Below are 25,503 nucleotides of genomic sequence, written 5' to 3' on the forward strand. Positions count from 1 at the left end.
AGCTGAGAGTCTACACAATCTGTAAGCCTGCCAACAAGGTGGAGCAAATGGGGCAATTGACCAGAGGCCTGTGCAATTTAAAAAGACCTGGGGACCTGGCACTGCTACACTTCTGCCTGCTCTTGGGAAAGCAAAAGATATATTGGCATTAGAAAAGGTTCAGAGAAGAGCAACTAAAATGATTAGGGGTTTGGAACGAGTCCCATATGAGGAGAGATTAAAGAGACTAGGACTTTTCAGCTTGGAAAAGAGGAGACTAGGGGAAATATGATAGAGGCATATAAAATGATGAGGAGAAAGTGAATAAGGAAAAGTTATTTACTTGTTCCCATAATATAAGAAATGAAATTAATGGGCAGCAGGTTTAAAACAAATAAAGGGAAGTTATTCTTCACACAGCACATAGTCAATCTGTGGAACTCCTTGCCTGAGGAGGTTGTGAAGGCTAGGACTATAACAGGGTTTAAAAGAGAACTAGATAACCTCCATTAATTTAAGTCCATTAATGGCTATTAGCTAGGATGGGTAAGGAATGGTGTTCCTAGTCTCTGTTTGTCAGAGGCTGGAGATGGATGGCAGGAGAGAGATGGCTTGATCATTACCTGTTCGGTTCACTCCCTCTGGGGCACGTGGCATTGGCCACTGTCGACAGACAGGATACTGGGTTGGGTGGACCTTTGGTCTGAGCTGGTATGGCCATTCTTATGTTCTCTCTTGATTCAAAGATACGTTTGATATGCCCCATGCAGGTTCTGGGGTGTGGGTAGTGGGCCCCGGAACCTGCATAGGACATATCCAAAGCGTTTTTTTTTTTTTAATCACGAGATGCTGCTGCAGCATTTCCCCAGCAGGTAGGCTGGGTCTTGGGAAGAGAGCAGAGGCACGGTGTGGCTGCCCTGGGGTTCCTCCAAGCAAGTAGGAGATGGGTCTGGGCCTGCTCAAGGTTGGTATGTAAAATTCTGTTTAATTGGCCAACTGGTTAAATATATTGTCTAACCAATTAATTGATCAAAGGGGACACAAACGGGGGGCCGCTCCAGCCCAATTTGAGCAGCCCCTGTCTGTGATGGGCCAGGGTGCCCTTGAGGCAAGGGCTGCTCCGGTGTCCCAGTTGTCTACAGGAGGTTGACAGAGGCTGCATTGGCAGGGATGCTGGAGCATCCCCTATCTGCGGGGTCCCCCTTGGGGCTGGAGCAGCCCCCTGCCCAAGGCAAACAGGGAACTGCTCCAGTCCCTACCAGTTAACCGGGTTAAATGGTGAAACCTTCACATCCCTAGCTCAGGGCTTTTCTGGTGGGGCTTATTGTGGGAGTGGGGGGAAGGCTTGTGGGCTCAGCCAAGACCTTGGATCAGGGGGCCCACTGATTTCTGCTCCAGGGCCTGGAATTGCTGTCGGTGGGCCTGATAACCCAGATAATGTACATTAGCCGCACCTCCCCAGGCACTGCAGTTAATGCTTATTGTCCCAAAAATCTATACTTGTCTGACTGGCTTGTTTGAACTCCCAGTTCTTAGATTTGTCACATCTGCCCCTAGAGTGGTTACATGAACTTAATACAATAAGGTCTTTATTGCAGGACATTGACATATCTGTCACAAGTGGTGCTAGATAAACTTTGGCCAAACAAATAATAGGTCCCTCCCTCCTCAAAAGAGTTTACCTTCCAGAGATATGTGTTGCTGTGTTGCAACACAATCTTCAGCAAACACAGAGTGGCATAGTAACTAATATTTGGAATGCTTCACAGAACAGCTAGAAAAGTAACAGTATTTCACACACTTGTAAGTTGTTACACATTCCAATCTTAAAATGAAGCCAAATTTGCCCCCAGATGTCTTCAGCTTCCAAGTTTGAGGGTTTCGGTTTTAAGGGCCACATTCTGTTCTTATAGGCTCCTGTTAATTTCACTGGAGATTCCTGTTTTCAGGCGCACTGAGATCAGAATGTGGCCTGAAGGGCTGTGCTATAATAATACACAAATAAACAAATTAATCTGAATCAGAGGTGAAGGTAAGCGGGTGCGCCCTGGTGCGCAGCTCCGGCAAGAGCTGGGTGAGCTATGGCAAAAGCCAGCAGGGAGCTATTTAAAGAACTGGCAGGGACCCGGGTTGCAATAGGACCTGTAAGAAATTTTAAGTTACTTTCACCGCTGATCTGAATTCAAAGGAGATAACATGAATACCATTCTGAACACTTGCCTATGGGGGTGGGTGGGAGGTTCTAATGGGGGGCAGGGAGAGAAACGGGAAGTGTTATGTCCATTAAGAACTGTCTAAGACTACGTCTAGACTGCAGGCTTCTTTTGGAAGAAGTTTTTTTCTGAAGAGATCTTTTGGAAAAACGTCTTCTGCAAGAGAGCGTCCACACTGCAAAAGCGAATTGAGAAAGCGATCTGCTTTTTCAAAAGAGACTGAATGGCTGATCTTGCATATAAGCTGTGATTGCTATGGACGGAATGGCCACCAGGGCACCTGTGCTTTTTCCTCTGCTCTTCTTCCGAAAGAACTCCCTCTTTTTACAAAAGAGCTCTTGGGGTTGGGGGGAGGCAAGTTGCTTCTCAGTTTAAATCTCAGTGGTAATCACAGGGATAGCATCACTGCTAGGGGTTACCAGGAAGTCATTTAAAAAACAAAACAAAAAAAACGGACACGCTTCATGGGGGGAGGGAGGAGAGAAGGACCGGCCAGGAGGGGAGCGGTGCTGGCCGAGGGAGGGGGGGGGGCTGGAAACAGCTAATGGGGGAGCAATTGGGCTGGCTGGGAGAGACAGGGGGGCCAACGGGAAGAGGAGCTGGTTGGGGGGGGCGGGCGGGCGGAACGGGGCTGGCCACGGGATATCGGGGGAGGGGAACCGGCCGGGAGGAAGGGGGGGCGGGAAGCACAACTGGGAGATCGGGGAGCGTGAGGATGGTCGGGAGGGGGGGTGGGAAGCAGAGCTGGTGGGGGGGGGGGCTGCAGTGGCACTGGCCAGGGGAGATCAGGAAGAGGAGCGGGCCAGTGGGAAGCAGAGCTGGCAGGGGTGCAGCGGCGCTGGCCAGGGGAGATCAGGAAGAGGAACAGGCCGGCAGGAAGCAGAGCTGGGAGGTGATGCAGGGGGGCTGGCCAGGGAAGATCAGGAGGGGAAGTGGGAGAGAACCGGCTGGCCAGGAAGGGAGGGGGTGTGAGCAAATCGGCCGGCGGGAAGCAGGACTGACCCGGGCACTTGCTGCCTGTCCCACGCAGGCTCCTGGTGACGCACGAGTGAGGAGGAGGCTTTCCCTCCTCCTTAAATTCAACCAACTGAGGGCTCCTGGTGGCAATTGTGATCCCACCTCCCAGCTGGGACTCCCACCCATGCCAGACTTCCATCTGGTGTGCAGCCAGAAACATCAGAACCCCCCCCCCCTTTTTTTTTAAACACCGGACAGAGCGTGCAAATACCAGACTGTCTGGTACAATACCGGACACCTGGCAACCCTATCCATAGCAGATCTTTTACACATTGGAAATAGATGTTCTACAGACAGAACTGCATGACAATGGCTTAGAACAGCAAACAGGACAACCATTAGCTTGAATTCTAGTCAGCTTAACAAATAAACATTGTTTCAGGTCTTGATCTCTTGAGTCTGGATTGTGATTTCTTACAATGACATTTTCTAGACTCACAAAGGAAACTCTAAGATCATGATTCAGCATTTCTTTCAGCTGGCATGAATCCTACTCCTATGCAATACCCCATTGACTTCAATGGGGCTGTGCATAGATGCTGACATCTTTGTTAGCTGATCTGATTGCAGGTTTGAGACCTGTGGCTGGCTTCATGTGCTGCCAAAGGCATGGAACAAACAAACAAACAAACAAAAAAATGAATCCTATTCCCTTTTCTAATCCTTTTCAGGTGTTACTTGTAACACAGGTAAGTAAATACATTTGAAACAGATGTGTGATTTTTATGTTGCCTGTGTCCCATTGAGTAAACAATGAAACATTTGGTGCTGAAAAGCATCAATCTACTGGTTGCCTCATCTAAAAAAAAAGATATATTAGTGTTAGGAAATGTACAGAGAAGAGCAAAAAGAACTTAAACTGCAGCAAGGGAGGTTTAGGTGGGACTTTAGGAAAAACTTCCTAACTGTCAGGGTGGTTAAATGCTGGAATAAATTGCCCAGGGAGGTTGTGGAATCTCCATCACTGGAGATATTTAAGAGAAGGTTAGACAGACACCTGTCAGCGATGATCTATATTCTACACCATGCTTGGTCCTGCCATAAGGGCAGGAGACTGGACTCGATGACCTCTTGAGGTCCCTTCCAGTTCTAGGATTCTGTGGTTCTAAGAATGATTAGGAGTAGAGAACAACTTCTCTGGGAGAGATTCAAAAGACTGGGACAATTCAGCTTGGCGGGGAATATAATACAGTCTGTAAAAATCATGCCTGGCGTGGAGAAAGTGAATAGGGAAGTGTTATTTACCCCATCACATAACACAAGAATTAGGAGTAATTTTATTTAATTAATAGGCAGCAGATTTAAAACAAACAAAAGGAAGTATTTTTTCACATAATGCACAGAAAAAGTATGGAACTCATTGCAGGGGATGTTGTGAAGGCCAAAATAATAACTGGTCTGAAAAAAATTCGATAAGTTCATGGTTATGAACTATGGCTATTAGCCAAAATAGTCAGGGATGCAGCCTGATGCTCCCAGTGTCCCTAAACCTCTAACTGCTAGAAGCTGGAACTGAAAGACAAGAGATGGATCATTGAAATTGCCCTGTTCTGTTCATTCTCTCTGAAGCATCTGGCTCTGGCCTTTGTTTAAAAAAAAAGGGGCTTCTGGGCTAGATGGATAATTGCCCTGACTCTATGGCCATTCTTATGTTCTATGTTCTTATAGGACCCAGTTCCTGAAAGCATTAATTTCCCTAGGATACGTGTCTGAAGGCTTTGATATATCCATAGGACAGGTACAATCCTGGAAGTACAAATGTCCCCACCCCAATACAGTGATGTGTCTCCACCCTGATCCTAGACAGGCCTCTAGTTAGGACTCGGAGAGAGAATTGAGTCTGTATAATCCTTTTGCTCCCTTTGCTGTTGCTGAGACTGGTAGTCAATGCCAATTGTATGTTTATTTGTTTTATTTTTAGCTACATTGGAAATCAAGACCAGTCCTTCCCCAGTCTTCTGTCTAGTGGACAAACACATTGAGTTGCATTGTAATTTTACAATCTGGAAGAGTGTCCAGTTGGAGGATGTGGCAGTGAAATGGACCTTAAACAATGAATTTGGAGAGAAGCCAGTGTACCAGTTTGATGGAAAGCATACGTTATATCACCGGAAGGGGGTCTTGGTGAATCCTGAATTACTGACCCAGGGCAGTGCATCCCTGAACCTGCATAATGTGACAGTAGATGACGAAGGGGTCTACACATGTACGGTTTTGATATCGCCACAATATGGAAGTGGAACAGTCCGGCTCCAAGTTAGAGGTATTCAGAACCGTTAGCTATAAAAGAGAAATAATTTGCAGCCAACGTGTAACTTTGAAACCAGTCTAAAATTAAGACTTGATGCTGTGATGTAATGTAACGGTAATGTTATTGTAGCATTAGAGCATTTTCATCTTCAGGAATTCCAACTTGTTTCATAAACTATCAAGTCAGGGAATTGGGACAAGAAGGTGTCAGATAAATGGGAGTATATTGTATGAATAAACTCATTTTATGGGTGGGAGAAACTGAGCTATAGAGAAAACTGACCTGTCCAGAGTCACACAGTGAGCCCGTGATAGAACTGGGACTAGAACAGAGAGGACTGATTTCCTATCCCCGGCTTGCACTAACCACTGGATAGGAAGTGACTTTTTTGCAATAGGAGCACTGAACATTAAGCAAATCCCTGTAATTTTCCTCGCCATTGCCTACAGCCAGCTGTTCATTCCCCACTGACGGTGTTGAATTCTTTTTAGGCACTTGCTTGAAGATAATTGCAGTAAATGTTCCTTAGGGGCAGGCACCATTTCAGATTTTGATGGGGAGGGCACGACCTGTGCATGCTGTGATGTGGGGGAAAGATTGAAAGCATGGGGGGAGGGGCGGACTGAGGACAGGGGCTTCAGCAGTGTTACTGAGCATGCTCAGTACAAGCCAAGCACCAAATGGGAAGGGGGGAAACCAAGCCCATCTGCTCTCTCCCCCCCACGCATCATCTCTATCCAGGGGCTACCAATGTACTGGGAAATTCTACTTTTTTTGGCAGACAATTTAGTAGTTAGCTGACAGGAGCACTGTATCTAATCCCTCTATAAAAGAAACAAATATTAGACCCACTCAGCTCTAACACTAACATATTCTGACATCCTGTAGCACCGTGGTCCCCAACACGGTGCCCGCGGGCGCCATGGCACCCGCGGGGGCATTTGCATGCGCCCGCCAGGTGCTTGGGGCTGGCCTGGCCTCAGGCACATGGCGCTTGCGGGGGGGGGGGTGCGCTTGGCGGGGGGAGTGCCGGTTTGGGCGCGTGGCGCTTGACAGGGGGAGCGCCGGCCCCAGGCGCGCGGTGCTTGCGGGGGGGGGGGAGCGCCGGCCCCGGGTGCGCGGCGCTTGGCGGGGGGAGCACCGGCCCCGGGCGCGCAGCCCTTGGAGGGGGCCCTGCCCCCGGGCATGCGGCTATGGGGGGGGCCACCGCCGGGCGCGCAAGTGTCCCCGCCCCCTGGCGCCCGGCGGGCAAACGGCCACGCCCCCTGGCGCCTGACAACCTCAAAAGGTTGGGGACCACTGCTGTAGCAGGTCACTTAAGGGACACTGGTTAGCCTTAAAATTTTAATGTATATTCTTACTTTGTTACTAACTCCGTGGAGAGAGACCCCATCATAACTCCTGGGCTCTATCTCATCTCTGGAAGGGAAGTGGGGTCTAGTGGGTTACAGCAAGGGGACAGATACATTTCAGCACTATTTAAGAATATCAGCAGGGCTCTCTGAACCGCGGCGAGCCCCGCTCATCAGCCGTGCTGTCCGGCTTGCAATCTTCCGGGTTGCAATCTACTCGCCACAGGCAAGTAGATTGCATTATCTGTCAAGCCCTGAACATCAGAATGGCTATACTGGGTCAGACCAAAGGTCTTTCTAGCCCAGTATCCTGTCATCCAAAAGTGGCCAATGTCAGGTGCTTCAGAGGGAATAAACAGAAGAGGCGACCATCATGATTCATCCCCTACCACCCATTCCCAGATTCCGGCAAACATAAGCCAGGGACACCATCCCTGCCCATTCTGGCTTAGTAGCCATTGCTGGACCTCTCCCCCTTGAACTTATTTTGTTCTTATTGGGCTTTTCTACCATCTCCTGGCAAAGAGTTCCACAAGTTGATTGTGGGGAAAAAAATTGATTTTGTTTGTTTTAAATCTGCTGCCTATAAATTGAATTGGGTCAGCTTCTTGTGTTATGTTAGTGAAGGAATAAATAACATTTCCTTATTCTATTTTTCCATGACATTCCTGATTTCTAGACCTCTAACATGTCCAGGGCTTTTTTTTTTGTGACGGTACACTCCAGGACGGCGTACCGGCACCTATTTTATCATCTTAACTGAATTGAATAAGATTCCCCTCTGGCATACCGGCACCTACTTACTGTTTCCTGGGGCGGCTTGGCTCCAGACGGAAGCATGCCAGGGACACATGGCTCTTAAAGGTGCCATGACTGCATTTCGGCCCCCAGCATGCGTTTTTGGGGGTTTTTTTTAGCTCAATAACTTTGAGCCTGGAGTACTGGCACCTTTTTTCTTACCAAAAAAGCACTGAACATGTCTAATGTCTAATACTAGGAGGGTAGTGAAACACTGAAATGGGTTACCTAGGGAGGTGATGGTCTTTCCATCCCTAGAGGTTTTTAAGTCCTGGCTTGACAAAGCCCCAGCTGAGATGATTTAGCTGGGGATGGTCTTGCTTTGGGGAGGGGGCTGGACTCGATGACCTCCTGAGTTCTCTTCCAGCCTTAGGATTCTATGATTCTATGTCCCCCCCACCCTTTAGTCATTTCTTTTCCAAGCTGAAAAGTCCCAGTCTTGTTAATCTCTCCTCATATGGAAGCTGTTCCTTACCCCATATCATTTCTGTTGCCCTTTCTGTACCTTTTCCAAATCCAGGACATCTGTTTTAGATGGGTTGACCAGATCTGCATACAGTATTCAAGATGTGGGCATACAATGACTTTATGTAGAGGCAATATGGTATTTTGTCTTATTATCTATTCTTTTCCTAATGATTCCCAGTATTCTGTTAGCTTTTTAGTTTTTAGACTGCCACTGAAAACATCTGTTCAATGTGCAGGGAACTATCCCCAACGATTCCAAGATCTCTTTCTTGAATGGTTACAGCTATTTTGAGTCTATAGTTAGGATTATATTTTCCATGTGCATTACTTTGCACTTATCAACACTGATTTCCATTTTCCCTTGTGTTGCCTCGTCACCCAATTTTGTGAAATCCCTTTGTAGCTCTTTGCAGTCAGCTTTGGATGAGTCCCTGCTCACCCCCTTTTCAAGGGCATTTGTAAACTTAACACGGTAATCCAAATGTGAATCCCAGCAGCACAATACTCATTCCTACTCCTTTCTGCCCCAACTTTTAAGTGGAGTACCCAGAAATGTTTTAATGATGATCTAACAATCCTTCAATTACTAGAATGCCTGGCCTTTAGTTATTCTTAATCACCCTGCCTCCCTCTTTTTATAAGAAACTCTCTGCCCCAAAGACAAAACTGCAAGCAGCTCGCAGTCTGTTGCTTTTATGAATGGCGTCTGAAATCAGGGCATGCAGCTTTAAGCAGACTTCAGCTATGAAATTCACAGGGTTCAAACTCAAGAGGAGGGGCTACTACCCTCCCTAGCCTCCCATAAGTGATACCCTTGCTTAGGGGATCAGCAGGTCCTTGTGGTCAGTTTAGAGTTAAACCCTTTACTGTTCCTTGAATGCACAAGTCTGGCTTGTTTACATGGTAACGTGTAAGAGTAAAACTTCTAAAGAAAGGAAACTCTTCTGAGGAATTCTTACTGAGGTACACACCAAGTGAAGCAATCACTCATTTGTGCATTTACATTCTCCTTTTTATTCTGAACAACATTTTTGCTAGTATCTATTAACTAAAGGCGCTGGAGCAATCTGTACAGTGGGGGTGCTAAGAGCCATTGAACCACAAGCCAGGGGGATTAACCCAGCACCACTAGTTCTAGCACCTAGGAGCTATGGGTCAGTGTTTCGGATCTAGTCATATTCACTTAATGCCATGTAAATCTGTATTCCCCATTTTAATTCTCTACCCAAAAGCAAAATTAGTGTCTGGTGCTAATTAGGATCCTTTTGTGCATAACTGTGATCTGTCTTTCCAGCTCAGCCTACAGTGTTGCTGTCACCCCAAAACCCCCAAATTACAGCAGGGGGAGAGAAAACTTTTTCCTGTGATATTCATCAATTTTACCCTCAAAAAATTGACATTTCCTGGCTGGTTAGGAAGTATGGGAGTAAACACGAGAGGCTGTTAACGCAGGACATTTGTACTGGAGTCCCACTGCCTCATGATAAAAAGGGCGTGTTCACCGTGCTGAGTCGGGTAACCCAAGATTTGTCTGAAGAGGATGATGGATCCTTGTACATCTGTGAAGTTCAACATGAATCCCTAGAAAAGCCGCTGAGAGGAAATACAACCATATTTGTCACAAGTAAGTGGCCCAAGAATGGACTCTTAATAGTTCTGGCTGACAAATTTTCCATGGCACAGCTTTCTGTCAGATGTTGTAATTTTGCCAGGTTGGTTTGATGACATTTTCAAGAGGAAAAAGTTGAAATTAATCATATTTGACTTTCTTTTTCATTTTGATGAGGTAAAAATGTTTAATTTTGACTTTATCATTTTGATAATTTTTTTTTCAAGCTTTTATATTCTACAGGTTGGACCTCCTTGGTCCGGTACCCCCAGGACCTGAGTGGTCCCGAATGAGAGAATTTGCCAGACCAGGGGAGGTGTCCTGCCACCAACTTGCAAGGCTGCCCCAGCAGGCACCCTGCCTCGCCTTCCCACCAACTCAACCTGTCTGGGGTGCTTGCTCAGCTGCTGCTCAGCCCTGGGCAGCAGAGGCTCTGACTACTGGAGCCCCATGCATCCTAGGGCAGCCACAGGGCTCCAGCCCCAGCCCTGCGCTCCAATGGACTATGCTGGGGATCCAGCCGCATGCTGCTGCAAAGCTCGACTCCAGCCCCACGCTCCCAGGGGCTTCCTTGTCTTGCCTACAGAAAATTGATTAGAGCTTTGATCTCTTTACAACTCAGCGTGTGACCATGCAAAAGGGGGTTAATAACAAAGATGTGTTGTGCTCCATTAATTGTTTGTAAAATGCTTTGAGATCCTTGGGTGGAATCCGATTATTTTAAATTGTTTCTAACGAGCATGTTTGTTTTCAGATCCAAAGCAGTATCATCGGGATACGGGTTTCATCGTTGGAGTGGCTGCTGCCTGTGTTGTGATAACTGGAGCATGTAGCATATTTTTTACCATATTCTATCAGGAACGACTTATGAAAGGTAATTTTTAAAACATTCCTCCCCTTCAGCATCTTCTAACTGTGATAGGCCTCCCGTTTCTCTAGTAATGATAATAATAATAACAACTAAGAATAACTTTGCTGAGGGTACGCTCTGCAAAAAGTCTCAGAAGGGCAGCCTTGTTAGTCTGTAGCTGCAAAATCAAGGAGGAGTCCTGTGGCACCTTAAAGACTAACAGATTTATTTGGGCATCAGCTTTTGTGGGGTTTTTGCTCATGAAAGCGGATGCCTAAATACATCTGTTAGTCTTTAAGGTGCCACAGGACTCCTTGTTGCTTCTGCAAACAGTGTTCTTCTTAGCTCATGTTAAAGGAAAGTTGGCTTACAAATCAGTCACAACTTTCTCTAACCCAAAAATATTAATATATCATATTCGAATCTGAGCCTCAAACAAGGGAGTTAGTTGCTAGCTTCTGTATTCCTGATTTCCTCATGGCTATTTTGCGTGTTAGGACACCTCAGTTGGCTGTATAGCCTGTGCATAGACTCCTTGGGAGGCACCAATAGTAGATAAACTAGATTATTTGCCTGCATCATGGCTGGATTGATGACATTTCCCTAAACCGTCTGTCATGGACTAATTTAGTCTAAACGAATCCAGTCATTAGAGGGATGCAAGAGGGTTTTAGCAATGCCAGGAGATCAGCTGTAGAGGTTGGAACACAAGGTTTTAGTGGTTTTTAGTCATAACACTTGTCAGTCCTGGAAGGGTGAGAAGAGTTTAATTAGTTAGAAAGGGTGGGTTTCAGCAAGTGAAAGAGGACTGGGCCCCTAAACTCATCTTGTTGCAAAGGGCTGTTGGGTGGAGGAGGTCCTGGTTGTCTCTGGACAAGAGTGATGACAAAGCAGGCTCCCCCCCCAAAAAGTCCAGGACAGGACTCTCTGCAGCTACCTTTAGGGCACATGCCTGCAAAAGACCTAATGTGTTGGTTTCACGGGGTCCAGGATTTCACTCCTCCTGTGGAAGGACCCTTAGTTCTGCAATGCCAGCCTCTCGCAGAGATGTCTACATCCTGGATTTATCTTCTTTTCAGTGCCGCCTCAGGTTTCCTTGATTAACAAACCAGATGTGATCCCCATTAATGAGAAGCTGAAGCTGATGTGCAACATAAATGGGTTTAGACCAAAAGCAATTAGTGTGAAATGGCACCGGAGAGCCCCCCAGATGGCATCAAGTGAAGCTGCCGGGGAAACCTCTTTTCTTCTAGGTCCTAGAGAAGATATTACAGACAAGGCAAAGCAGCCTCTGGAAACCTATGGCAAGTTCTTCAGTGTCCCCTCCTGTCTGACCTACATACCCACCATCCAGGATGATGGGGCAGTGTTTGAATGCAGTGTTGAGCACAGCGCACTGAAGAGTGTTAAATGGATGAGCACCACACTGAATGTCACCGGTAAAAGCTCTCCCCCTTGGTAGATCTTTTCTCACTGACTCATTACCAGACTCTGAACACTAACTTTTTACAAGAATTCCCTAAGCACTCTCTCTGTCTCCCTTTCAGCTCGACCAGCAAGCTTCTACATCACTACCTGGCCTCAGGCTCCTGCGGTCGGGGAGAAGCTCATCCTGAGCTGCGTAGTAGAGAAATTTTACCCAAAAGATATCACTTTGACTTGGTTTCGAAATGGAAAGTTGGTTAAGGAGGTGACCCAGTTTGGACCTTTCCCTTGTGAAATTGACTATTTCAGTGTCTGGAGCCAGACTGAGTTTCTAATGACGAATGATGAGGAAGGGGTAGTTTATATCTGCCAGATAAAACACAGCAGCTTTGGAAATATTGAAGAACTCTCCTATAAAGTTAACTTGCAAGGTAAGAAGCACGCCGTAAGCCCATTGCTACAAATGGAGCCACCCTGGAAAGGTTCAGTGGATTTACTCTATGCGGTATCAAATATTAGGAGGGTTAAATTTCAAGATTTGAGAGGCAGAGTGATATACGGGCAACCCCCGCGCTTACGATCTAATTGGTTCCTGGAGAACCGTCGTAAGTCAGGCCGTTGTAACTCGAACCCTTATTGCCCATAGGGGCAATGTTATGAACAGGGGTTCCGTTCCTGGCCCGCTTTGCCTCCTGGGAGTTGTAGTCTCCTGGATCCAGGGGGCTCTGTGGGCAGTAGGCGGCTGCGTGGTGTGAATGGCACCCTGAGCCGGCCGGGGGGTGGGCCGGGTGGTAGGCAGCCCCGCAGCTCCCAGAGTAGGGTGGCCATAAATGCGGGGGGGGGGTGGTGGTGGTGTCGTAGATCAGATGGTCGCAAGTTGGGGGTCGCCTGTATTGGCCTGAGTACAGAGCATAGGACAGTGGTCCCCAACGCAGTGCCTGCGGGCACCATGGCGCCCGCCGGGGCATTTATGTGCGCTCACCGAAACATCTGGGCTGGCCCCCGCTCCCTCCGGTGCGTGGCACATGCGTGGTGCCGGCCCTGGGCTCAGGGCGCGTGGGCGGCCCCCACCTTTGGGCGCGTGGCGCATGCGTGGTCCCACCCCGGATGCCCGGCATGTGAGCGGCCCCACCCCAGGGTGCCCGGCAGCCACGAAAGGTTGGGGACCACTGGCATAGGAGATCTAATAAGAACAGAAGAACAGCCATACTGGGAAAGACCAATGGTCCATCTAGCCCAGTAGCCCAGTATCCTGTCTGCCGACAGTGGCCAATACCAGATGCCCCAGAGGGAGGGATCACAACAGGTAATCCTCACGTGATCCTTCCCCTGTCACCCATCTCCAGACAAACAGAGGCTAGGGACACCATTCCCACCCATCCTGGCTAATAGCCATCGATGGACCTAACCTCCATGAATCTAGCTAGCTCTCTTTTGAACCCTGTTAAAGTCCCAGCCTTCACCACATCCTCTACCTGGTTCTACCACTGACTTGGGAAATGGACTGATTTGCCCAAAGCCATGTTCCATCTATAAAATGTATGGGGCAAGCAATAATTTAAACATGGGGGGCTGCTTCATCAATTTTGGTATGTGGTCATTGGCCGGCTCCAGGCCCCCGCAGAAAAGGTGGGACCATGGGTGGAAGGGGTGGGACTAGGGGATAGAGAGAGAAAGAGTGAGCAAGAGTGTGTGAATGTGAAAGAGACACTGTGTGAGAGACTGACTTTGACACAGAATGAGTGTGTGTGGCACAGGAATTGGAGAGTGTGTGGGGCACAGAGATAGGAGATTGTCTCTGTGACACACACCCTGCCACGCACAATGTGGCACAGACTGGGTATGTGTTACAGTGACTGTGTGTGTATGTTAGCTGCTGCTGGGTATGTTTCTGAGAGAAGCCATGCACTGTCTCTTTAAGACAGGGAAAGCTGTCCTGCTCTGTTGCCTTCCCTCTCCCCCGCTGTGCAGAGACGGGACATAGGCAGGAAGTTTGTGTGTGAGAGAGAGAACACGACCACTAAAATCATAGAACCAGGCCACTGCCTCTTGAGACTGGCACTTACCATCCATGCTTCAGGTTGGAGCAGCTCCACTGTGCGTCTCCCTCTCCCCAACTCCTGCTCTGCAGAGATGGCATACAGGGGCAGGGGGACACCCTGACTTCAATACTCCCCTCTCCCCTCCGCTCCCCCTCCCACTCTTCTCAGCTAGCAGTGGAATCCTGGGAGCAGCTCGGCTGCAGGACAGAAAGTGCTAGGGGAGCATTAAGCAGTTCTAGGTACAACTGGTGTGATCACCTAGAATTGGGATGGGGCCTTCAGTTTAAAGACCGTGGAGGAAGTTAAGGAGCAGCCGAGTCCCTTCTAACCTCATCTGTTAAAGTGATTACTGACTGGGCCTTCTGTTTTCTTGCCTTAACCCCATTGCACACACTGACCTTCACTGGTGGTGCAAAGTGGAACCAGTCCAGGTAATGGTCAGAGTGTGGGATGAGGAAGCTGAGGAAGAAGAGGTGTGGTAGCTGTGGCTGAGTCAGAGCTCTTGTTCAGCACAGTGTGGGAGAACCCGGGAATGGGATGGGGGCTTGAAGTACTGAGGGAGCCCATGAGTGGTAGGTCCAGAAGAGAGAGGGTGACACTCATAACGTTGGACCAAGGTCAGAGCGATAGTGACACCCAAAATTGTCCATTGTTGGATCTGCAACGTGCCATAAACAATCAATCCAGGCACCGTCTCTCCAGGCTGTCGGCTCCCACAGTCTCATTGTGCTCGCCATGAATAAGTCACTACCCCCTTTCGTACTGGTGTGCACCTTGGCCATCTGCCTTCTTCTTGACATTGGAGGGGACTCATCTAACCATCTGCCCTGCTGGGCGTTCTTTCCCTTGGAACAGGGATGCCCCCTGAAGTTCTCTGGATCACCACAGACCCCTCCGTCCCCGTGGTGGGAGAGGAACTGAGGCTGAACTGCAGGATCAATAACTTCTCCCCCAATGTGATCACTGTAAACTGGTTCCGAGACGGGCAGCTGCTGCAAGCGGGAGTCTGCCAGTCGGTCTCGGTAATGGGAGCCAGCGGCTTGCACTCCATCTGGAGTGTTTTGAGAGTCACGCCTGGAAAGGAAGAGGAAGGAGCCGTGTTTACATGTCAGGTGACACATGCTGCTTTAAGGGACCCTGTGGAAAGATCATACACTCTGCAGCTGCCTGGTACGTCCTGTACAGTGCGTTTGGTTGGATAATTATACTGTGCTTGAACAACGGAGATTAGCTGAAAGCAAAGTGTGGTCAGAGGGCCAAAGGAGCCCTGTAGAGTGTCAGAGGGAGGTCGAATGTGATGGTGCGAGTTGGAGGCTGTGAGCTAGGAACTTAATGAGACCTGATCTCAGCTCTGACACAGACTCCCAGCATGTTTAAGCTCTCTGCCTAAGATCCGCATCTGTAATAACAGTTCCTTATGTAATGGTGGAGCCAGGAGTGCTGTGTCTGTGAAGTGCCTTCATGGTATTTCTTTCTAATTATTGTTCTGTTATTAAAATGCAGCCTGTGGCTGCGCTCTGCATGTAATTGCAGGAGAGGAACAAAGCTGATCGATTGCAGGCTTTTAGGGCTGGTGAAATGTTATGAAACACAGAGTGTCTGAGTAGGCTCTGCTGCAGGGCTACTCAACTTTGGAATCCCCAGGGGCCACGATACTCACAGCACAGAAGGGCCACAACTTAAGTGTGGTTGTATGTACATGCAAATGTATATGCAAATAGCTTCTTTCTTACAATGCCCTGGCACCTCCTCCCTGGGAGCTAGAAACGCCAACACCCTGTGCCCGTCTGTTCCATCCAGCCTGTCTGCTTGCGTCTTTCAGTGCTTGCCCCACGTGGGAGATGCCTTGCCGTTGTGGAGTGTGTTTCCAGTGAAGGCCATGTTCAAAGGATCCCACCCGTGGGCTGCATGTTGAGCCCGGTGTAAACCCAAACTGCACCGTGGGCTACATGTGGCCCCAGGCTTGCGAGTTGAGTAGCCCTGCTCTAAGGTCATCCTAGCCTCTCCTGCATCCCGGCATCAGGGGACTTTGCTGGTGTGCTCCCCACCGCAACCGGCCTCATCTTTTATATTGGCTTCTGGCCACTAGATTTACTCCTCTGGCTAGCTGGTGTCTGGTACATTTTCCAAGGTCAAGTACCATACCCATATATGGGATCCTCACAGTGGTCAGCGAATGCAGCTTTCTGCAACATAAATGGCAACATTTCACCCAGGACAAATAAGGTGAATTTTGTTTAATAATTTGCCCCATGTGAAAAAGTGTCTTTTTAATGGAGATATTAAAAAAAAAAGTCCTGTAGACTATTGGTAGTGAAACCCCCAAAAGCTTTACTCTATTGCAGATTGTTTAGCCTCCCCCCTATTTTCTGTATCAGTGTAACAAAGCACACATCAGCAATTACTGCTGGCCCAGCTGACAATTCTGACTTTCTCTCTCTAGGTTGACTTGGTGAAAGTTGAGCAGACTGCTCAGGATGGGAGTGAGGACGCAGACGGTCCAGCCCAGGGACACTTCCAGCCCAGGGACATTTGTCTGGAAAAGAAACGTGCTAAACACTTGAAAGTTGTTTCTACACCCCCTCCCCCACTTCATCTCCTTACACGTTCCCCTTGTAACAGGATTCTGACTGTTCCGTCCCATCCTCCAGGGTAAGGACTGTGTCTGGTTATACCACACAACTGTGGCAGCTGCTCCCTGCCTTTCTGCAGGAGAAGCGCCCGTTTCTCAGCTGCTTGGTAGCAGCCTAAGATCCCCTTTTCTGGGCCAGGAGCCGCTGACTTACAGAAAAATCAGTCGGGGGCCATAAACCCTCACTGACATGGCCCCTGACTGGGAAGGAGAAAGACACTCCCCACATTCTCTTCACACACCAGAGCCTAGGGGGGCGCAGGCTAGTAGATTTTGTGTGCTTCAACCCTCCGGAGTGGGGGTGGGGTTTGAGCACCTGCACAGGCCCCCCAATGCTGGGGGGGAGCACTGAGCCTTGGGGGGGCCAGATCCAGGCAAGCAAGGGGCTACATCTGGCCCTTGGGCCTTAAGTTCCCTACCCCTGGGTTAAAGACTGACCTAGCTTACTCCATTTGTTGTGTTGCACAGAATTGCTAAACATGCATGTGAGCAATGCTACAGAGTCAGTATTAATAATACAATGATTTATTATTAACACTTAGGATTCATCTCCAAGATGCATTAACTAATGACCAGGGCTAGACAGGGGTGGCCCGTGAGCCTAAGCAGACTAGGCAGTTGCCTAGGGCGCTGCTGGCCCAGGCGCCCCGTGATTACGTCACAGCCATTAACGGCCGTGCAGGCGGGGGCGTCGATTGCGCCTTCCGCCTGGGGTGCCAGCTGCCGCAGCCGGCCTCAGGCCACTCCTAGGGCTAGGCTAGATAGGGCATAATTATGAACCTGTTTAAGAGAAGGAAAAATGAAATGAAAATGATTTATCCAAGGTAAATATAGCTGTGGCATTATTTTCCCAGATACTAAGGGGTTTGTTGGCTTTCATATACATTGAAATGTTCCTCACTGGTTCCTAGATAGAAATGGGCAAGGCCATGAAGAAAAGAGAAGAATGATCATGTACTTTACCACTGGGTGTCTCTCTTTACCTTCTCACTGGAGGTAGAACTGAAAAATGTAAAGACAACTCTGTAGGCTGACCAGTGTGTGTGTAACTTAGCTCAGTGTGAATGGAGAATGAGCTTTGCCGTTCTTGATTCTTTTCACAATCAAATATTTGCAAATGTCATTTGTTGAACAGAAAATAGACACTCCCCCTACACCTCTTTCACTCCAGCTGCTTTGCGGAATGAACTCCCTTTCCCAATGGGCCCACTTTAGATCTGCTGCAAATGGATGCAATTCCAATGATGTCAGTAGAGCTGCACCTGCTTCCTACACCGAGTTTGAATTAAGCTCAGTGTGCACAGACCGAGGCTGGATTAATGGGAGGCTAGATGGGCAGCTGTCATCAAGCACCACACGCCCATGGCTGGGGGCTGTGCGGCTCCCCTTACAGCTGCCATCAGCCGCTGCGTGGGGGCTGCGCAGCGCCCCTTAGAGCTGCAATCAGGCGCTGTGCACCCGCTTGCAGCTGTAAGGTGCGCAGCACACCAGAGGGCGGGGCCACGCATGCGCCGTGCGCCCAGGGGCGGAGCCACGCATGCGTCACGCGCTCGCTGCCTGGGGGACAGAAATGGCTCGAGCTGGCCCTGTCACTGACATCACACTGGGGGGCGGGGGGAGGTATAAGGAATCAGGGAATGATTCAAAAACAAGAGCAGAGGGAAAAGTTCTCTTGGGGTAACTTGTGCTGTTCATTTTTTGGGCCAGGGGTGTTGCTTATGAACTGAATTGTCTTAACTTGTTACGTTCTTTTTTTGATGGTTGTAAGTAGGTGGCTCTCAAGCTTTCCAGTCTACTGTGTCCCCCTCAGAAGTCTGATTGGTCTTGTGTCCTCCTAAGTTCCTCCTCACTTAAAAAGTTCTTGCTTAAATCAGACATAAAAATACACAAGTGTCACAGCACGCTATCATGGAAAAATTGCTCCCTTTCTCATTTTTTACCATAGAATTACAAAATAAATCAACTGGAATATAACCTATAGGTGTTTTTTATGTCACCTATTGTAAAATTAGGCAAGTATGTAGATGAGTTAATGTAACTCCTGGAAGATCTGGGTGCACCCCCAGGGGTATCTGTACCCCTGGTTGAGAACCACTGTTGCAAATCATAGACTACTAGGTCTGGAAGGGACCTCGAGAGGTCATTGAGTCCAGTCCCCTGCCCTCATGGCAGGACCAAATACTGTCTAGGCCATCCCTGATAGATATTTATCTAACCTACTCTTAAATATCTCCAGAGCTGGGGATTCCACAACTTCCCTGGGCAATTTATTCCAGTGTTTGACTACCCTGACAGTTAGGAATTTTTTCCTAATGTCCAACCTAAACCTCCCTTGCTGCAGTTTAAGCCCATTGCTTCTTCTTCTATTCCCAGAGGCCAAGATGAACAAGTTTTCTCCCTCCTCATGATACCCTTTTAGATACGTGAAAACAGCTATCAATGACTTCTATGATAAGAAGGTGTCGAAGAAAACCAAGTGCCTAGATGTACGTTACTGGACATAATAATGTTAAGATCCACTTTGGCCACGGGGAGTAGAATCCAGCCCTCTATAAGGGGAAATGAAAGAGGAAAGTGTGGTTGCTTGGCCAACAGGAACACAAAGATAAAAGTCAGTGTGAAATGTAATCTACTATATATTTGAGAGCGTTTGTCCATTTGTTCAAGAACTCCTCCTAAATGGTAAGCGTGAGGACCACCAAATTGGGTATATAGCTTCCTCTTACTATTCCTTAAAGCAAGATAAGCATTTAATTGTGCCAGAAAAATGGGATGTGCCCAGAATGGGATTGCTTCTCATAAAACCATACAGAAAAGAGAGAGACTCACCAGGAAGAGGAAAGGGGCTGGCTGGGTGTGTGCCCTTCACTTCATCTTGTATTGCCCCAGCTCTGAGCCTCCCAACCCCCATACACCTTTTAAGGAGGGTGAGGTGTGGGAACTGAAGCTCCCCCCCTAATTTGTAGGGGAACATTGCTGGCTGTTCTCATCAGGGAGTGAGGGGAAAGTGCACAGTTTGCTGCATTCCTCACTCTGGCTGGGGAGCGCAGGGGACAGAGAGCTAGACTTGCCCCAGCTGGGGGACATGCACCCCTCTCCTGGCTGTGCTCACAGAAGCTGCAGTGGCCATGGAGAGGTGCGTCTCACCTGGCCCCCCCCGCTGCTGTGGTGAGAGAGGGCTGGGGTAGTCCTCTCTCCCCAGGGCAGCCTGCATACTGACTCCCTCACCCCCAACCCCACCCCAGAGCAATGATTTAAATAAAGCATGGACATTTTCATTTTATTTTCCAAAAAACAAAAATTTAATTGAGTTCAGGACCAAGTAATACTGGGTAAATCTTCTAATATGTGTATATATTAGAGATTTGTGCATCTGTCTGTTAATCTGTCTATCTGTATGTCTGTGAGCCTGTCTGTTCAAGAGTTCTTCCTAAATGGGAAGAGCTAGAACTTCCAAATTTGATAGGCAGCTTCCTCTTATCCTAATTCAAAGCAGGGTCAGGGTTTGACTGTGCCAAGAAAATGGGATGTGCCTAGAATTTGATTGTTTTCCATCACATGGAAAGGGAAGGGTAGAGAGGAGAGCCGTGATCCTCACAGTCAGCACTGGGGGCAACGAGTGCAGGAGACAGCTATACTGTAGAGCCACCACTGGGGGTGGCCACACCACTAACCGAGTGGCCAGCTGGAGATGAGGCTTACCATTTTCCTGCCACGGGCCCAGGTAAGTAGCCTCTCTGTACTCCCCTGCTGGCCTGGGGGAGGAAAGCCCCCTTGGCCCAACCACTGTGCCACTCCCCAGGAGCACAACTGGGGCCAGCAGTGTAGTCCTGGATGTCCTCCACAGGACCCACTGGTGGCTCCCCTCAACTGCACTGCTGGGCCACCCAGTGTGGATGTGGCAGGCTAGCCCACACTGCCCCCCCTTCTCCACTCCTGGCTGTTCTGGGGGGGTGGGGAGGGAGAGGCCAGCATAATGGCTCCCACCCCCCTCCCAGACCCTTGGCTCTAACCCACACTCCCTCCCCCAACCCACAGCCCTGGGCTGACCCTCTCCCTCAACCCCTGGCCCTGGGCTGGCCCTCCTCTCCAACCCCAAATCCTGGGCCAACCTCCCTCTAGCTCTGGGTCAGCCTGGGTAGTGTAGCTAGAGGCCTGTGTCCCCCTCCTTGCACTGGCCTTGACCCAGTTAACGCTGGATAAGTCTGCTAGTGTGTGTACATATAAATGTAAAAGCAAGACAACAAGCATGGCTGCTGGTCCAGTGTGTGGGCAAGACTCTATGAGCATAAGCAGTGTGTTCTGTGACCATGACTGCACATGAAACGGAGGGTGTCTCACTGTCCCTTTAACATCCAGTTACTGTGACTCTGCATGAAAACTCTAGGTACAAATTATGCACATGTGCTTTGGAGTGTGAGGTTTTTAAAACTCCAGGCCTCAGTAGCTGCAGCTTTGCAACATGCAGAGCATTACTAACCTCCTGCAAACCCTGTATGGGTGCTGGTAGGGAAATAAGTCAAACCGTAGAATTAAGAGCTATTTGGTAAAACAAAGGTCAGCAAGTGAGGGTCACTAATGATAAATAAACCCTCTCCCCAGTCACAACACAAGCTCAGAGTCACAGACTGGCCCTTAATGCCCACATCAACCGGGAGCTAAAATCTAGTTATAGCAGGAAACAGTTAATATGGGAAAAAATGAAGGAAAAGGAAGTGTATGGACTCTGGCTAATACTGGCACAGGAAGTGTTGCTTACATGTGTTTACAAGGGCACAAACAATTTGGGGGTGCTGAGAGCCACTGAACCAAACTTTAAACTCTGTCTATAATGGAAACCCCTTCAGGCCTGGAGGTGCAGCAGTACCCCCAGCATCTCTAATTCCAGCATCTATGGGCATTTACATAAATCATAATCCCATTCCCAATACAGGAACTCTAAGCAAATCAGTATGTCCCCATTAGCACAGTAAACCTCTGTAAGGGACTGGCCCCCATCCTATGAATACTGAGCAGTTGGTTATGATATTTACCTGCTAGGGGCTGCATTAAGGGAACTGAATAGAATTAAATAGGCACAAATGTGAATTAAGAAAACACCTTCCCGTTGTTTCTGACTGTTAGAAACCTGCAGTGCTTTAAGAGACATGACAGATTTCTGTACAGGCCACCAGAGAAACTCTTTCTCTTCTATGATCTCAGCGAGTTCTTGTATTTAATTTAGTTGATTTTTGAGAGGGGGGTTTGTGGTACTCCTGTGGCTACAGCACAGAGACAGAAAATATTACAGTATTAGGTGACCTGGGCTTCTTTTAAGTAGTCGTCACATTTTATGACTTGAGAATGTTACCACTGGGTCCTTAGCTTCTTTATCTGCTCGTCCTTTAGCATCACACATGGAATGTTACCTGCATGACCAGGTGGTGTGTGTGTTACAAACTCCCCACCCTTTTGAGTTGTGTTCACAGCTGATGAGCAGGGTCTCTTTCCTTCTTGCTGTTAATTGTGGGCCTGATCCTGCAATTCTTATGCTCATGGCTAACTCATATCAGGTGTGTAGTCATTGACTTTAATGGGAGCAGGAGCAGACCCAGACCCAGGATGGTTCTCCTGGGACTAGCCACCAGGAGATTCTGGCCTTATATTTGTGGCCTGAAAAATGTGAAATTGACTCCTTGGTTTCCTGATTCCTACCTGAGTCAAAATGATCCCTGATAACCGTGGAGTCTAGATACAAAAATCAATTCAAATAAAAGCTGCCCTAGCAAAGGCTGGGAAACTGAAACAATATCAGATTAATAGAAGAAGCCCAGCTAAAGTGCATCCTGCTTTAGCCACATCTTCGCTGTGTTAGAGAACTCTCCCAATGGAAAATTATTGCCCAATGAATGGCATTCCTGGATTTGGTAGGGCTCACCCTGTAATATTATGATCTTAGCTGTGATTCAGTCCTTTGCTTCTAGGATGTTTCATCTTTTCATTGGGGGTTTGTTTTGGCTGGAGCTGTATTTCTTAATTGCCACAGTTAATTTGGTTTCTGTTTTATTTGGTCATTTCTGGGGTAGGCAGGTTGAGTTCATTTGGAGTTGCTCTGTAATTAACACCTTTGAGGTTAATTACAGTATTTGAAAACAGAGTATTTTCAGAGTATGAGAAGTCACCGGAAGGCTGCTCTGTGGCCTGTGGTTGGTTTTAAACTCTGATTTTCGTCCTTCTGGATTTGAATCTGGGGTGAGGGTGTATGGAGAGAGAAATGCAATCAGTCTGATTGAATAAGGTTTCAGCAGCTGCATTTTGCTCCTCTGGTTTGTTTGTCCAGGATTACAACTTATGCAATTCTGGAGAGTTATATTGCATCTTATCTTCATGGGGTTAACTTTTTATTCATGTCACTCAATGGCAAAATATGAAACTTTCCGGAAGGGCTGACACATACACATGCGTTTATCTCTTCCAACCAAGTCTCTAATTAAATGGAGAACCATACGGTATTACTAAGAGGAAATAACCAGGAAGGGAGGCATGAATTTCACCATACTTTCGTGCACTGAGCAGGGGTTAGGAGGTAGGAACATCCTGAATTCTAGCTCCACCACTGGCTTTCTGGATGGCCATGAACAAGTCATTTAACTTCTTGTGTCAGTTTCCCCATTTGACAAATGGGGATGATAATATCCACTTACCCCAACAGAGTGGTGCGGGATTAATTGATTTGTTATTTGCACAGTATTCTGAAACTACGAAGAGAGAAACGAAATATGCTATTTCACATGGACAGGATCTGCTCACACAATACCAACCAGGCTTTAAAACTTATTGTACCAACGAGTTCCAAGGCTATATATTCCATTATTTTCCATGCCAGTGATTTATGGCTGTTATTATCCAGGGGATGGTTTTCTTCTTTGGATTATGTTGTATACTTTCTTGCTGCTCATTTGACTCTGTGTGAAACTCTGCCTTTCCTGACATGGTAGGAGACCTGTCTAGTATTGCTAATTCCCCTCATGGCTCATTGGCTGTGAAGGGGAAAGAGTTTTCTTGCCTAATAGTAATTCCGTATCTCCAAGTAGGTTGTGAGGCTGAATTCATCAATGTCTGTAGTGCACTTTGAGCTAGTCTGTCAGAGCATGCTGTGGAAGTGCAAAGTGAGATCAGGCTGCTTGTCTTTTCTGCTCACTCTCTGGTTTTATTCAGACTGATTTAGCCTCCATTCTCTGTGCTCCAGACACAGCAACAAAGCAGAAAAAGATCAGCCCACACTTGCACTTGATTTTATCCTCCCATCTCCCCCCCCCTTTGATCTGTTCCTCAATTGGATTGTAAAGTTTGAGCTGTCATCTGTCTCTTCTGCCCCTTGCATGGAGAGACTGGGATTGTCTGAGACTGTGCTTGATTTTAGTTTTTTATTCTTATGTGGCATTTCCATGACTGAAAGTTTGCACTTATGGTAGCCCATTCAGTATGGTCCTCTTTGTGGATGAACAGTGCTTTTGGTCCACCCAGGATAGGATGTTGGATTGGCTGAGTTTAAGGGCATCATTGGAACCTTCGTAGAAGGATGAGTTGGGGCAAGGCCAGAATGGCAGGGGAATAAAAATGTTATTTTTGCACTTCATATATTGTACTTCACCTTCATTTATCATTTTACAGTATTATTAATATTTCATTTTTATTATTGAACTTGCAAGTCTAACTTTACAACAGAAACATCCTTGTTTATGTATAATACATATTTTAACAATTGTAACCCTACATTTTAAATCTTCTTAGAAAAGGCATCAGCAAAATAAATAATAATAGTAACAAGCAACTTTAAAGAAAGGTAAATATGTCGCTATAGAAGAGCTATTAAATATTTTATATTTGTAGAAAACCAAACTAACACCACCCAAAGAAAGAAGCAATACAATATATATTAAGCAAAAAATGTAAAGTTAATGCAATATTGACCATGAGATTATCTAGGATTGCAATTGATATCTAGGAATGCATCCAATCTGATCTCATAGTAGCAGATCTTGGTCTATACCCACAGTGCATATATTTGTTTTGTTAAAAAGTGGGAGGGTACATGGCTCGTTGGCTTTCCCTTCATTTTGGTAACTGAATTACAATCATCTCCAATACTTTTTGGTTGGCTATGCAGTCTAGCCATTATATTTTCAGAGTTCTTCTGTGGCATCAGGATTTGAAGTACTGTAGCTTCTTCTCAATTATTTGAATGTCCATGTTGGATTTTACTTTTAGTTAACTCAATAAAATCATCCTTGCCTTACCCTTTATGTTGCCTTTATTGCCTCTGTGTGATAATGAGAAAAAGAGCTGTGCTGCATGTGCTGGTAGGGAATTTAATTTGCGTGGTGGTTGGCTGGGATCAGGTGTGAGATTATGTGGATTTATAATTCGGTGTGGGCAGTTTCTGTACTTCCTCTATGACCTGTTTACAAAGCATCCTTTCCTAACAGGCTTAGCCTTTGCTTGGATTAGTGTGTTTGGGCTGCACTTATGTGCAGGTTTTTGCTTGCTTAGCATCAGCGTGGAAAGTGGGGAAATGGCTTTAGTGTTGCTAAGATTAAAATAACACAAGGCAGAATATTCCAGTGGGCTGGGATCAAAACTCTTGAGCTGAGCACCTACAGATTTTGAGTTAGTTTGGAACTATCTGTTGTTCTTTCGCTTTGATTAGGTCCCAGATTTCAATTTATTTCTTCTAAGCAGTGTAGAGAACTCATCAAAATATAAAACCCTTGTGGTGGTGTTGAGATGGAAAAAGCAACTGCACCTCCCTTCTTTGTCATTTTTGGTTTCTCCATTATGTGTGTTTGTGTTTGATTTCTCTGTATAGGGATGAAATATGATACTGG

The 25,503-nt window shown here is 47.3% G+C and overlaps 1 gene segment (V, D, J or C); it reads left to right on the forward strand.

Moving 5' to 3' along the window:
* Positions 1–815: 815 nt before the first annotated feature.
* Positions 816–24,915, forward strand: LOC102446625 (immunoglobulin heavy constant mu-like). The segment is given in 8 exon segments: positions 816–947; positions 5,131–5,472; positions 9,373–9,702; positions 10,442–10,561; positions 11,617–11,976; positions 12,085–12,393; positions 14,860–15,174; positions 16,448–24,915. Coding segments are annotated over 8 exon segments (1,806 nt in total).
* The last annotated feature ends 588 nt before the right edge of the window (positions 24,916–25,503 follow it).

Source organism: Pelodiscus sinensis, chromosome 18 (assembly GCF_049634645.1).
Source record: "Pelodiscus sinensis isolate JC-2024 chromosome 18, ASM4963464v1, whole genome shotgun sequence".
NCBI classification, from domain to species: Eukaryota; Metazoa; Chordata; order Testudines; family Trionychidae; genus Pelodiscus; species Pelodiscus sinensis.